General features: G+C 38.1%; 1 protein-coding gene across 1 annotated transcript in view; it reads right to left on the bottom strand.

The window, feature by feature from the left end:
• The window catches only part of MGAM (maltase-glucoamylase), a gene marked incomplete at its 5' end in the record, with an annotated part of 191181 nt that overhangs the window by 105254 nt on the left and 70893 nt on the right, over positions 1-15034 (bottom strand). Inside the window, 10 exons of the mRNA XM_081284046.1 lie at positions 1027-1152; positions 2275-2387; positions 3222-3318; positions 3581-3749; positions 5049-5203; positions 7043-7243; positions 7585-7737; positions 9562-9729; positions 10208-10257; positions 12250-12338. Of these exons, the coding sequence (XP_081140172.1) occupies positions 1027-1152; positions 2275-2387; positions 3222-3318; positions 3581-3749; positions 5049-5203; positions 7043-7243; positions 7585-7737; positions 9562-9729; positions 10208-10257; positions 12250-12338 (1321 nt within the window). The remainder of the gene's footprint in view (positions 1-1026; positions 1153-2274; positions 2388-3221; positions 3319-3580; positions 3750-5048; positions 5204-7042; positions 7244-7584; positions 7738-9561; positions 9730-10207; positions 10258-12249; positions 12339-15034) is intronic.

The raw sequence follows: 15034 nt of genomic DNA, 5'->3' as shown, positions 1-15034 counted from the left end.
ACTCTTGCCAATCCTAGCTCTTTCAGTATGGAAACTAGAAAATTCATCTAATTTTTCAAACTTTTACTCAAAATAGAGATATAATATAAATCAGTAAAAATAGGATTGTAAAGCCTCTGTATAATGGCTATTGTGAGAATATATAAAATCACTAATGGGGAAATTACTTTGTCAATGGCCATTGTAAGGTTTGATTGCATTCCCTTCCCCAGTGTTGCCCCTGATAAAAACAGTTTATATTAAGAAGGAAAAAAAAAAGTTAGCTACTCAGTTGTAATACAATCTGGATGGTAAGTTGGCTACAAAACTTAAAAAAAGAAAAACAAATTCTCATGATTACTGTTGGCATGCAATCCCAGAGGGAATTAGAAATAGCTGTCTTATAAGAATATGGTACATTGCATGATGTACTTCCCATTAATGGAACAATTGTAAATAATTGAACAATGAGTAGAATAAAATTCAATTTGAAACTGCTCTGTAGGATCAGTTATAATTATTCAATCCTGCTTCTCCTCAAATGGATGATAAGAATTTATTACCATGTGTATATCCTTTGGAAACATATCTAGAAGCCCTACATTCAGCCAGTGAGTAGCTCAGGGCTGATAAAATAATGTTTGCAGTACAAAAATTTTGGGATTCATAAATACATAATCATTGCATTGGGACTAATTTTATTTAATTACCACTACTATTCTTGAGGGAAATTTAATCTCATGGTGCCAAGGACTTTTAGACCAAATGTCTAAAAATGAATAAAAGAAATGGAATCATATTAGAGTAGAAAACTTCTGGACCCTGCCCTATCTTGCTATTCTGAGTCACTGAGTCTACAATGCTATAATATGGAAGCTAGGCCCCACTTGAATTACTGTCAGAATGGAACTCAGTGTGTCATCATGTCAGAAAAAAACTTTTGTGCTTTTGCTGAACCTCACAAAAACCCAACAAATAAATCCAGACACAGAGAAGCCTGAGTTGGCTATGAGCTTATAGAGCCAGTGCACCAACACTGAGACATACATAGGGGATCTGGGCAGCCACCATCTCATCATACAAGCTGGAAATCTCAGAATCATTCTCATATCCATAGCGACACAGCTGGAACCCCAGGGACCAGTAAGGTACCATCACGGGTCGGCCAATCACCTAGAACATGGAAAACAATATTCCTTACAGGAGTGACTCAAATGAAGCTGTACACCAAATAATAAGAATATTTTTCTAGTGCCCCAAGAGAGACAATCAACATATTCAAATCCAGAGAAAACTCAGCAGATATAAAACTACTAGGATACCTTGAGAAAGCTTCTTTCTAGAATAAAGCTTTTCTCTTGGAATTCTGTACAATGTAAATTTACTCTCATTCCTAGAGGTGGCCTAGGTTATTGCTGAAGAGAACAGATCCCAGAGGGAAAGTGCCTGGGTTAACACACAGGCTCATGTCCTCCTGGTTCTGTGACCTTGAACAAAATTAAGTAATCTCTTCATGTTTCAATCCTTCACTGGTAAATTAAACATAATTGTAATGTCTTTCCCATGCTGTTTTGATGAGGACTTAATGACTTAATACATTTAAATGGTCTGACATGCAGTAAGAGTGACAGAATTTGTTATTATAACAAAAATTACAACTGTCTTCAACAGTCCAAATATTACCTCCATTACCACCACATCAGTCCCCCATCTTCACTATCATCACCCCATCACCATCACCCACACAATCCCCAGGATTTTCACCCCATCATCTTCCCTATCACCACACAATCACCATCATCAACATACCCAACATGCTCATAACTACCATCCCCACCACTTTAACCAACAGCCGATGACCATTACCACTGTTAACATCTCTATCACCACCACTCATACGATTACCCTTATCATCGTTAGTACCTTAAGCACCACTACTACAAACCTCACCCATATGGTCATTTCCCCACCTCAGCATTCCACAACCACTCTTACCAATACCACTACCACAACTCTCAGCACTCGGATCTTATCCTCTCCATCACCACTTCACACCACTAGGCTCAGTATTACCTCTGGTGCAGTGACTACTTTACCTAATGTGAAATAATTAGGCTATAATTTAATGGTTATTGGAAGGTACTTATCCCTTATTATTATATAATATGCCTGGCTCTAAGAAAGATCTTAGAGCCTAAGGTCTACTTGTCAGAGTGAGTTTTAAAAATGAATAAATATTTGGGAACATGGAATGTGCCACATAAATTCTTGATGATCAGTTGAATTTCATCCTACCTCCGTGTACTGTTGAGTGACAAGTTCTGGAGTTGGCCCCAAGAACACATAAAAATCCAGAATCCCACCTGTGGTACGGTATGTCAGAGCAGGTGTGGGCTGGAAAGTCACATCTGAAAAGATAGGAAAGTGACAACTGAAAACTAAGCTAGAAACCTACAAGACAAGGAACACTCTGTGAATCCCTGACTTCATTCTCTTGCACTCTAATCTATTAACAGCACACATTCTGTACTGCACCCAGATGAAATTGTAACAGTTCAGTGAAAGTCTACAGAGTCCCACCCCAGGAAGTTTTCTCTTTGGTATGCCTCATTATCTTATTGTATTTATCATTATGTTATTTTAAAACTATTGATATAACTTCTACTTCAGAATAGTTTAATAGACATATGGAGTGGCAAAAAGACTACTCAAAAGGTCTGTGTGCACCTAACCCAGAACCCACCAATGATAACATCTCCTTAAGCCTTGTATGTAGTCAAACAAAGGAAAATGACATGATATAATATTATTAACCCCAGCACGGAACTTTTTCAGAGTACACCAGTCTTAATGTAGACATTTTTATCCCCAGGCCCTGAATTTTCAACCCTAGCTTATATACAGATTAAATTTATACCTTCATACTTAAAGATTTGAGTGCTGTGACTTAATTCAACATGAATACCATCTATGCAGATATTTCCAACTTAATAACCTCTAGGACTCCTGGGACTAACTTGGACTTCCTATCCTTCATATGGCATTTCTGCCAAAATAGAGTTGCATTAAATCTTGTTATCTCATGCTACAAGACTGAAGTCAACAGAATGGAAACAAGAAAAAGAGCCACTGTCCTCTAAATAATTTTGACATTGGAAAGCTGCTAGGCCAAGGACATTCTGCAGTTTCACAGGATGACTGACTGGGAGACAACAATAGAAGGAGCCCTGGCATCATCCTACCCATGGCATTGCTGTTCAGCAGGAGAACTCCATGGGCACTGCCGTCCTCCTCTAGTCCCATGTAGTAGGGGTGCACGCCATAGGAATTCTTCTTGTACTGAGAGTCACAAGGGAGAAATCAAAGGAGGTTAGAAGTCATTGTGCCTGAGAAAGAATCCTAGAAAAACTTGTTTACTGAGATGGATTTGGTCTTCCCTCTAAAAGGAGTAAAACACATAAGAAGCACAAATGAAAATTAGCCTATAGTCTAAGAGCAGAAAAAGAAAATCTGAGTCTGGGATCATGTAGCACAAGGTGACCATGATGTATGTGGGAGGAAAGAGGCAGAGAGGCACATATCCACAGGGCTCCTTGCTTACCCCGGGGGGTTCATCTCTGGAAAACATGCCCCACGTGTGCCAGTTCAAGTCTCTCCTGAAGGCTGTGTGCTCATTTTCCCCAAAGCCATAGATGTACTTGGAGGGCAGGCGGGTGGAGATGCGGATGAACATGTCATTGAAGGTGAAGCCAAGGAGCTGAGAGTCCCAACTGCAACACACACACAAAGGGTCCATTCAGAAAAGAAAATCACCTTGCCTATCGCCTTCCAAGTGCTGACTTTGTAAGGACAACAGAAGCTTTGATTCTCACCACAACCCAGAACCCAACATCTCCCAAACACACCACAAAGTCTTTTTGATGACAATAATCACTGATATCCCCACTATGAACTTGGGAGTTTTCCTTCATATTCTATTTCTCAATTACATGGCCTGTTTTCAGTGTTTCCTCCACAAAACCAAATTCAATCCATCTCACCATCTCAGCTGCTAACACTCCACACAAGCCTTCCTTCAGCTCTTTCCCTTGAGTAGTCCATTGCCTACAGATTTCCAGACTGACATGTTGAAGTATCTCTCGTCATGTCACTCCCTGATGACCCTGTTCCATGGCTTCTCATGGACACACCTCATGAAGCCTTCCAGGCTGCCCCTGATCTACGCCTTCCTGACACCCCAGCTTTATCTCCCACCACTCACCTCCTTGCTGGCTTCCTTGATTTTGTTTCATTCCTTGACGTGCCAAGTTTCATCCTGTATCTTGACCTATGTTCTTGGTCTATCACAAATGTTATTCCCTACTTGCATGGCTTTATGTTGGGGTTTCCTTCTCTCCATCCAGAATCTATTTCAAAAGTTAACCCTTCAATTGAGACCTACTCTCTCCAGAGTATCAAAAACAGTAACCTCACTATAACTCTTGATTACCTGATCATTTACTTAGAGTAATTATCACTATCAACTTCCTTTTAATATAGTTATGTAAATTATTGTGGCAGTGGTAAGATCAGAGGAATTATCCATCTATGAACACAGTTCCTAAAACAATACCTAATATAGCAAAATAACCCATAAACATTGAATGGATGAGTTCCCAGGAACATGGAACAGACTCAGCCATCATTCCAAATTGCAAAACACTTCCCATAAGAACAGGGCTGAAGGGATTTGGGGTCATGGCTGAGGAGTAGAGCATTTGCCTAACACATTCGAGGCCCTGGGTTTGATACTCAGCACCACATAACAATACATAAAATAAAGGTATTGTGTTCAACTGCTTCTAAAAAATAAAATTAAAGAACCCTAACTTTAAAAAAGAAAAAGGAGGAGGAGGAGGAGGAGGAGGAGGAAGAGAACAACAACAACAACAACAGAGCTGAAGGAAAGTGTTTACTCATGGATCTGGAAATAGCAGAAAGAGGCCTGGGCCACGTATCAATCTGGAAAATAGACCAGACAAAAAATGTACAGTTACATGGAAATTCCAAGTTAGAACTGAGCCACGTACATTACAGTGCCTGTACTCTTACGGCGAATTTCTATTCCAAATGGATTCTCCTTAATGAGGACATCATAGAGTCGACTCTCCGAGGTGCTGGATGGAGTCCTGGTTATGTTCAAGGGGACTGGGACTTCATAACGTCTGTTGTTGGGGTCATAAATCTAGAGCAGAAGAAACTGACTTTAAGTAAGAATACAGATACAGGGAATGAGTTCTGGGTTTCTATTAAACACTTGCAACTTCATTGTGAAATGAGTGTGGTTTATGAATGTATCCTTTATTATTTTGTGTTAGAACAGTAATATATATGAACACCTAAAATTCTTCAGTATTGAAAACTGTTTTCTCAAAATATGAACTTGGATTAAAATAATCATAGACCTGCTAAAAATAATAGATTAAATGTTCTATGAGTACCTCACAAATGCACACATAATATTACAGAGGTAATTGTGCATATAACTTAATTATACAAGGCTATTGTTTTGAGAACTTCTCTTGCTAATGGGAAGTTAAAGAGAAGGATTCATGACTCTTTGGCAATGTGAGTAAATGTAGAACTCTAGAAATTCTGAGAGTACCGGCAAGGAGATGCCTAATAATGTTTCTAGAACATTGAAGTAGTTCCGTGGGAGAATTACAGCCTGAGTCATAAACTTTGAAGCTATAAGCAAGCACAAGAAATGAGATCAATCATTCTTGTAAAGTAACAGCAAAAACAAAGGCACAGAGTATTAAAGGCATCTCAGAAAGATGCAAGTGTTTGGAGAGAGAAACTATATGGAAAGTGGTGGACTAACTGAAAGCAAGTTCTTCAATTTTGAGCCTTTATGGGCCCACCACCAAACATCAATGCTATAGTGAAGACACTAAAAACAAGAACAAACACAGAAAATAACCACAAAGTAAACAGACATCATTCCTTACATTAGCACATGTTACAGATCTGAGAGTCCAAGCTGATGTCGCACATGTGAACAAGTACTATCCATGAGCCTCTGTGTTAGGTTTCAGAAGCACAAAGAGGAAAGACACATTCTGGCCACAGGAAAGCTGACAGTTTAAGAGAGAAACAGACACAAAAACAGCTAGCACATGTAGGCTTTAGATGTAATTAAACAATCTAAGGAAAAGAAATTATTGCATTTCAATGGCTATTTAAGAGACACATCAATTTCAGTGTCCAAAACCAAACTCTTACATTGTGCACACACAAACCTTTTCAGTACTTCCTCATTTCAGGTAACGTCACCATGGTCAACACAGGCTTAACAAAAATATGGTATTCATTTTTCAAGTCTCCCTCTCCCTTATCTACATTTACCACAAAGTCACCAGATAATGTAACCCCCCTTTCTTTTTGTTTTTATATATGACATTGAAACGCATTACAGTTCTTATTACACATACAGAGCACAAATTTTCATACCTCTGGTTGTATACAAAGTATATTCACACCAATTCATGTCTTCATACGTGAACCTTAGATAATAATGATCATCATGTTTCACCATCGTTTCTAATCCATGCACCCTCGCTTCCCCTCCAACCTATCTGCCTTATCGTGAGTTCATCTATTCCTCCCATGCTCCCTCTCCATATACCACTATGAATCAGACTCTTTATGTCAAAGAAAACATTCAACATTTGTAAACCCCCCCTTCATAGTCTAAAATGTTGATTTTTTTCCCCATCTAATTTCCAATACTCATCCAATCTCAAACCCCACTGGAACATATTTGAGAACATCTTAACTTGTCTCTCTCTGTTTGTTCTCCAAAAACCTCCTTAGAGTAGCCACAAAACATCTTCAAATTGCAAATTAGAACACGTCTCACTGGCAATAAATTCTCATTATGCTTTGAAATAGGATAGTAATCTAGTGCCCTATAAATTGAACCTTAAAAGAATTTCACATTTTAGAGTTCTATAACCTAACTTGAAAATATAATGTCACTAAAAAGGGCCTACTCAGTACCTGATACAAGTACCATGTTTACCTTAAATTGCAGCATTTCATCCTTATGGTAGGTCACCTGCAGGTGGAGGGGATTCACAGGTGTGGAGGGGAAGGTGTTGGCATAAACAGAAGGCTTTAAGGAGATGTCAGCCGTGGCCCCATGGGAGTTGTACTGGACATTGCTCACAGAGTACAGATCATTGACAAAATAACAATGAGGGACTCCAACAGAACTGGATTCCTGGAAAGGAAAGTTGAGATTGTAGATCAATAAGTGGTCCTAGAGTTGTCAAATAGAAATAATCAGAGAAGGTAATCTGTATGGAGATAAAGCCAACACAGCATTCATTCATGTACATATAATTAGGTAGTGATAAAAAGTAAATTTCTAGACAAGAGCAAAATAATTATTAAAAAAAAACATGATCCCAATCCAAATCTAAACTTCATATATAGACCAGGATCCTTGGAAGCCCTGTTTATATGGAATTGAAGTAGGCACCTGGGTGCTAGGGCTATGCTCTAGAAATTGCCACCTAAGGTTAAAGATCTGGGTGTCCATCAACACCTCAGTGTGGTTACCTCCCAGGCACAGCCTCGGGCAATGCAGTTTGCTTCAGAAGCACCATGCTCATCAGGGTAGCAGTCTATTTTTTCTTCATCTCTGATGATTACATTCCACTCCACTGTGTATTCCTCTCCCAGCACAAGACTGATCTCTGTGATGATGGCAACCTGAACAAGTCAGAACACACAGAAAATACCCTCAGAATAAAGGCCTGGCAAGTACTAAATAGTTTTATCAAAGTAGGCATCAGACCAGACTCTCAACAATAGTAGTAAGATTTGAATGTAGTTCCTGTATAGTGGGCTATATACATGGAAGAGGGAATATCCACTAGCAACATGGCAAATGACATTACCTTATTAAAATCTTGTGCATTATGTTGTGAACAGAATGAGATCAAATAAAACCTTCAGTGACCACCCCTTTCCTTTCCTTCCCCTTCAAGGAAGACATCACTAGTTGCTTCCTCCTTGCTCTTTCTCAAATTTTAGTAACCAAAATTCCCTAAAAAAAGCTCAATTTTTGGCAACATAACACAGCTATGACTGTGAAAAAGTGAGAACTAGTTCCCGGGGACTTTCTGTCCAGGTATTTATTTCTAGATTTAAGGGTCTTTTCTAACCCTATACCTCTCCCTACACACTCTTTCCTATCTCTCTTCCTATATTTTCCCACAACCAGTAACTTGCTGACAAAATCTAAGCAGCTACTTCCTATCACAAGAGAAGAAAAGACCTCAATCTCAACAACATTGAGCCATTGAACCATGCCAGCCTGTAGACTGCTATGTCTATTACTGGTGTCTACTTCTATAAAACTACTTGCAGAAAGAAAAAAAAAAAGTTGAGCTTGTTACCATTCACAGTTTCCTTTCCCTTGTAGCTGATGAATCCAGACCTGATATGCCACTTTCTAGGCCCAGCACCGGACCTGTTGTCTGAACAAAGCTCAACTAAACTGCTCCATTAAACTTTAAACATCAATTAAAATATGAGCGAACATTTCCTATATGTTGGTTTGGTCCTGGGTGTCTTCTCAATTGTTCATGTGTATAAATCATGACACCTCACTACCCACATTCAAACAATAAATGAGTTCCTAAGGTCTTATTAATTAACTTATTAGTCAAATATGAATTGAGTTTGTTTTCCCACATGAATCCTTCATATACCTTGCACTTTGCCATATACATAACCAGCCATACAGAAATTTATTCCTAACATCATACTATGTGTATTCTCACATTGTGTTACCAGAACAAAATGTCAATTATCATGATAAAAGAAGTCTAAACTCATTTATTTTCCTCAAATTTGGACCATCCCTCATGAATCATGTTAACACAGAAGCTACAATGCCAGGAGTAAGTGCAGTACCATGATTCAGGATTATTGGGAGAAAGGAATTTTAATTAGACTCAGCATCAGAGTGAATGATTGTAGGCTACTCAGGATGGCCATGTCTCTTCACAACCAATGAGAAATTATTTATCAATATTATCTAACCAAATAAGTACCCATTGAGTGGGATCACCAAATCTTAGTCCTAAACTGGTTTTTAGAATATATGTGTTGGAGATAACTTCTACTCATCTCTTTAAAGCTTTCAAAAAGTGGAACTTCATTATTTAAATTCATGGGACTCCTGCCTCCCAACTTTACCTTTCAACGTCAGCCATCAGCTTCCAGATCCCTATTCTTCTTACCTGTTCAACACTTTCCTAACTCTGCTCTCTTATGTAATCTGTAACTAAAATATTGAAAGTGAAGCCAGTGAGAGAGAGGAGAACGCTGAGAGGCTGGGGAAAGTGGGATCATCACCTCTGCTGAGCAGGACCTCCCTGTCTTACTAGCTCTGCCCACCACCTCATCACCACTTCCATTCTCAGGACCCTGACTCCCCACCACAGGCATCCACACAACCTCAGAAGCAGGAAAACCAAGGTGCTAAGAATAATTCTGGAAAAACAACCTCAATACATGGATTTTTACCTTCAGCTGAGCATCATATGTGACCTTGGGAGCAGTCTGACTCAGGACACCATTGTGTTTCACTGTAACATTGCTGGGTTCCTGTGTCCCAAAGATTTTAATCTGCTGAAATGCTAAATTATTGGGGTCCTTGTAGGTTGCTTGTGAAGTCTTCACATCCAGGCGGTTCTGAAAGTCAAAATAGCACAATGAAGCCCAAAGCTGTGCCTCTAAAACACAAATTCTCCAGCCACTCAAATGCTCCATCCTAGACCAGAGGATCCCCACTGCACTGAATGCCTCTTAGCTCTCCCAACTAACAAATGCTGTGTGTGCAAACTTACTTTTATAATACTCTTATTAAAAAAAAACAATCAGGAGCAGACACACACACTCATTTTAGAAAATCATATTGAGTTTTAAAAAAATAAGCACACTGACCAACTGCTTTGATGCATCAATATTATGGCCTATTTTTGATAAGATGGATGATACATTATTGGGACTGAAGTCTTATATGACATTGTGATGTTTACCTGTAGCCATTATTGTTATCATTTGCTTATTTTTATGAAGATAGAATCATAATTACACACACACACAAGCACATACGAGTCTATGGTAGACAAAATCTCATACCTAAGATTCATAAAAATGTACTACTCACTTGGGTGGCAGAAAACTCACAGAAAAGATAAACTTTATTGGCCACAGTATCTGAAAGCAGAATAAAGACGAGTCAGAATGGCCTGCCCACCACACAAGAACTATTTTCATCTACCTCTTCTTAAAGCTCATTCTGCAGACCCTAGGGGCAGGATTTCCTTCCTTTCATGATGCAGTACTATCCCACAATATATACACAGTACTATCCCACAATATATATTCATTCATCTACATGTGATCACAGGTGTTTCTATATCTTAGCTCTTATGAATAATGCTGCAATTAACATGGGGGTGCACACATCTATTTGACAAGCCAATTTCATTTTATTAGATATATACTCAGAAGTGGGATTGCTGGATCATAGGATAGTTCTATTTTCAATACATTGCGGAACTTCTATATTACATCCCAAAATTCCTGTACCAGTTTGCACGTTAAACAGTTTTATTCCACTTTCTCCTCATGATCATCCACACTTGCTATGTCCTCTTTTTCACAGTAAGCACCCTAACAGGTATGAAAAGATATCCCAATGTAATTTCTCTGCTGATTAGTGATTTTTAAGGACCTTTACATATATGTCTTAGTCAATTTTAGGTTTTCTTCAGAAATATATTTCTATTCAAATCCTTTGTCCAATTTTCAAATCTGATTATGTATTCACTTGCTATTGAAACACAATTTTCCTGATGTATTTTTTGTGTTAAGACACTTAACAGATATGTGGTTTGCACATATTTTCCCCATTTGTGGGCTCCCTTTTCATACTGTTGATTGTCATGTTGAGCAGATTTCTAGCTTGATGTAGTCCCACTGGTTTAATTTTTTACTTTTCTTATCTATACTTTTGGTGGCAACTCCAAATAAATACTTCCAAGACCACTGTATAAAAACCTATTCCCTATTTTTTTCTCCAATGAATATGGCTTTAGCCCTTAACTTTAAGTTTTTAATATATTTTTCACAAAAACTGAGATATAGAAATAACCAAATGGTCAACCTACAGATCAATGGAGAACAAAATGTGGTAATACATAAAAGGAATATTATTTAGCCTTAAAAATAAGAAAATCTTGTCATTTCTGACAATATGGGTGAAGCAGAAGTACTCTATAGTAAGAGACAAAGCTACACAAAGCAAAGAAAGAAAATATTATATGATCTCATTTACATGTATAATCTACAAAAGATGAATTTGTTCACAGAGACTAGAACAGAGGTTCAAACGTATGGGGATAGGAAGTACTTGTGATGTGTTGGTACAAACATTCAACTACAAGAAGACAAGTTCTGGTGAGCTAATATACAGATGGCTGGTGATAGATGTTAATTTATTTGACTGGTAATCATTATAAACAGTACCTGAGTATATGGTTTACATTGAATATTTTCTATCTTTCCATATCAGTGAAATATTTAAATAAAATAAATTGGATAATATTTAAAAAGCTACACCTTGGCATTAAGGAAATTATAAATAGAGTCTCAAAGAACCTATGGATCTTCCCTCTCTTTCCAACAGTAACCTTGAGGAGATTCCCTTCCAAGAGTGTTTAGGAATATGCATTAAGGGCATCTATTTCCTAAGATAGGACCCCAAGAATGTTACTAACTGGTGCCAGAAACATGAGGTAATACATAGCTAGATGGAGATACACTCCAAAAGTACATTCTCCTGGCCTTCCTGATATGTCGTTGACATTTGTTGCTAAGTATTTGGGGGAAGACATTTACATTATTGATGAATTATTGGAATATTATTGACCATATGTCATCCAGGTGTCCATAGCATAATAAAATGAGAGCCTATTATAGATCAGTGGCCAATGGCACACTGCTAAGAAATAGAAACCTGTTGTCCTCACATTGGTGGTTATTTGATACGTCTCAAGTAGCACAATCAGAAACAAACTCTTCTCTCAAGTGACTTTTGCTACTGTGCCTGGGATATTTCTCTTCCAGCTGCATGACCAGCAAGAGTGAGGGGCCATAACACACAGACGTAGGAGGGCAAGCAACACATTCTCATAACAGACTCACCTATGGATTCCCCATCATCCCAGAAAAGTTCTCCTGATGCTTCATTATTCTCATCCAGGGCAATGATGAGACCAAGAGGGTTCTGCCGACTGTGGGAAACAGGAGTTACATAACACACAAAGGTCAGGACTGAAAGAATTTTGTCAAATGCTTCCTTCATATTTCAAAGTTACTTGGAAAAGATGGTTATGCTAATTTCAGGAACAAAGGACAAATTAGAAGGTTTTGTTTCTCTAGACTAAATAATGTCACACGAGATAGAAATACCCCAACCATTATCACTAAATGTTTATGTAGGAGGCGATAACTTAAACATGAGAATCACTGCAATAAGGACAATGAAAGCAATGTATAAAACCACTATTTATACTACAGACTATTGGCAGAGAAGGAAACCTTATACAAATATATGCAGCCTACCTAAGGATCAGTTTCACTCAGGAAGCAAAAATACACCAAATGGCCCATTTACATAATGCCACTTCCCTTACTTGGTAACTTACTATTATTTGTGTTAGAGAAAAACAAAGCTTTCTAATTTTCTGCCTTAAAATGTAGAACAGGAGCACAAAACAATGCTCAAAGAGATGGTCAAAGTGCTGCAAAGAGAGAATAGGAAGGGAGGAAGAGCCATTTCATGAGGCATCTCCTCATGGCCTCAAGCCTCTGGATTCCCAACTGATCTCTGGCTCCTGTGCGCCCTCCCTGGCCTTAGGTGCCCTACTTCATCCTCCACTGCACAAGCCAGGCTCTGTGATAACACACTAGCTTGCTGTCACTCTCAGTGCTTGTGTTGATCTGTCGCTGCTAAGAAATTCAAGACGCAAAGATTCAAATAAATAGAAAATCATGATCTATTTCACCTTCATTGTAAGAGAGATCAGACACTATCTCCAAAAACCCAAAGCAGAAAATGAACAGTGACACAAAAGGAAGCACTCCAAAATGATACTTCCAGAACGATGGTGGAATAGACATTCCAGAGCACCTATCCAATGGAATACTACTTGATCCTAGATACTTTGCGAAAGAAGTATAATAAAATATTCTTGGGTTTGAAAGACAATAAGTACACATGTAACTGAATGAAAAAACAACAGGGGTAAAAAAACAATGGGCTACAAGGGTGTGCAAGAAGTCAAACCTGGAATTTTCCTGGGGCCAATGCCTAATAGGCCTAACACTGGAACCCTAAAACTGGTAACTTAAAAAGAGAGGCTGAACTTCCAATTCACAAGTGAAACCAGGATCTTTAAAGGGACCTAACATGATACCAAGTTGGCAGTAGTCCAACTGGCTTGTACCCAAAGATAAGGTAATTTGCTTTTGGAGGAGACATACATCTATCTGGGTCCTCAAGGTCACCACATATGAAAAACAAAATATCACTGAACACACAAGGTATTAAGTGGGCACTAAAGAGTCTGCAGAAATAACAAAGCATAGAGTTACATTCCACTAAGGGCTTCGGCAAGTAAAATTTTTAGATAGAGCATGAAATAACTATCATTGAAATATTTAACAATATTTAGGAGAAAAGAGATATCTGTAAAGGTTAGAAGTTAGACAACGTCTAGAAATTCAGAAGGGGCAACACTCCCTCTGCTGGAAGAGCGGGGAGGATATTTTGTATATGAAATCTGAGATTATTCTGGATCTTCAAGAACCCACTAGGGCTAGACATGTATATTTAAAACTATTTCATGAGATTCTGGTACAACTCCCAGAGAAGAACCACTAAATACATAAATTTAATATATGCTTTCCCAGATGTCAAAAACTGAAGACTATAGGAAGAATTAAAATTTGATTTTGTACAACTCCCTTCCAAACCCTCTTCTCTGATAATATTAGCATAACACATTTGTTTTTCTCCAGCTCTAGGGTTGGGAGGGCAAAATGAAAAGTGCAAGATAACTATACAGGCTGGGTATGGTAGTAATCCTAGAGCCTTGGAGGCCGAGGCAGGAGGATCTTGAGTTCAAAGCCAGCCATTTATTCAAAACATTTTCCTCCAGTGAGTGCTGAAGGTTCCAAATATGGAAAATGGACCCTACATAATTCACTGTTAAAACTAATATGTTTCAAATATTTCAGAAATAAAATTTTGGTGATCTAAATAATAATAAAAAATGCACAGAGGGCTGACTGTATCATTCAGTAGCAAAAATCTTAGGTACCATGTTGGAATACCTAGGTCTGTAAAGAGTAATAAGTACAGAAACCCAACCTAATGCTGTAAACTGGGTGAATATGTTTGGGGAACATTTGGGCCAGGGCTGGTACACACACACACAAAACACACACACACACACACACACACACACACACACACACACACACCAACATATACATTAAGTTATAGTAGGAGAAACAGTTGTTAAGGTTAACTTGGAAGAAGATTATAATGGATCTTAAGCACCCTATTAGTCAAAGAGTTCAGACTTCAAGCAGGAAGCAAAAAGTTAAGACTGTCACTTGGGAAAGATAATTTTGGAGTCAGTGTAGACAATATCCTGAACCTAAACACTTACAGAAAAAAAACAACAGCTAGTGTTGCATTAAGGCATATTATTCCTAAAATCAACAATTTGAAAAATTAAGGTCATAAAGGAGCTTCAAAGCAAAGGATGGGTCTCTAAACTTCAAAAAAAAAACCTCCAAGTATATTTAAAAAAAATTACATTTTCAACTATGCGATGATATAATGTGAACCTCTTTAATACAGATATAACCTGCACTTTTAAAATAAAAAATTATAAAGGGAAAGTGAATGATATGGAAT

Source organism: Spermophilus citellus (assembly GCF_964194105.1).
Source record: "Spermophilus citellus genome assembly, chromosome: 3".
NCBI classification, from domain to species: Eukaryota; Metazoa; Chordata; class Mammalia; order Rodentia; family Sciuridae; genus Spermophilus; species Spermophilus citellus.
The sequence above is the reverse complement of the archived record's forward strand: the minus strand, read 5'-3'. Positions and strand labels throughout refer to the sequence as shown.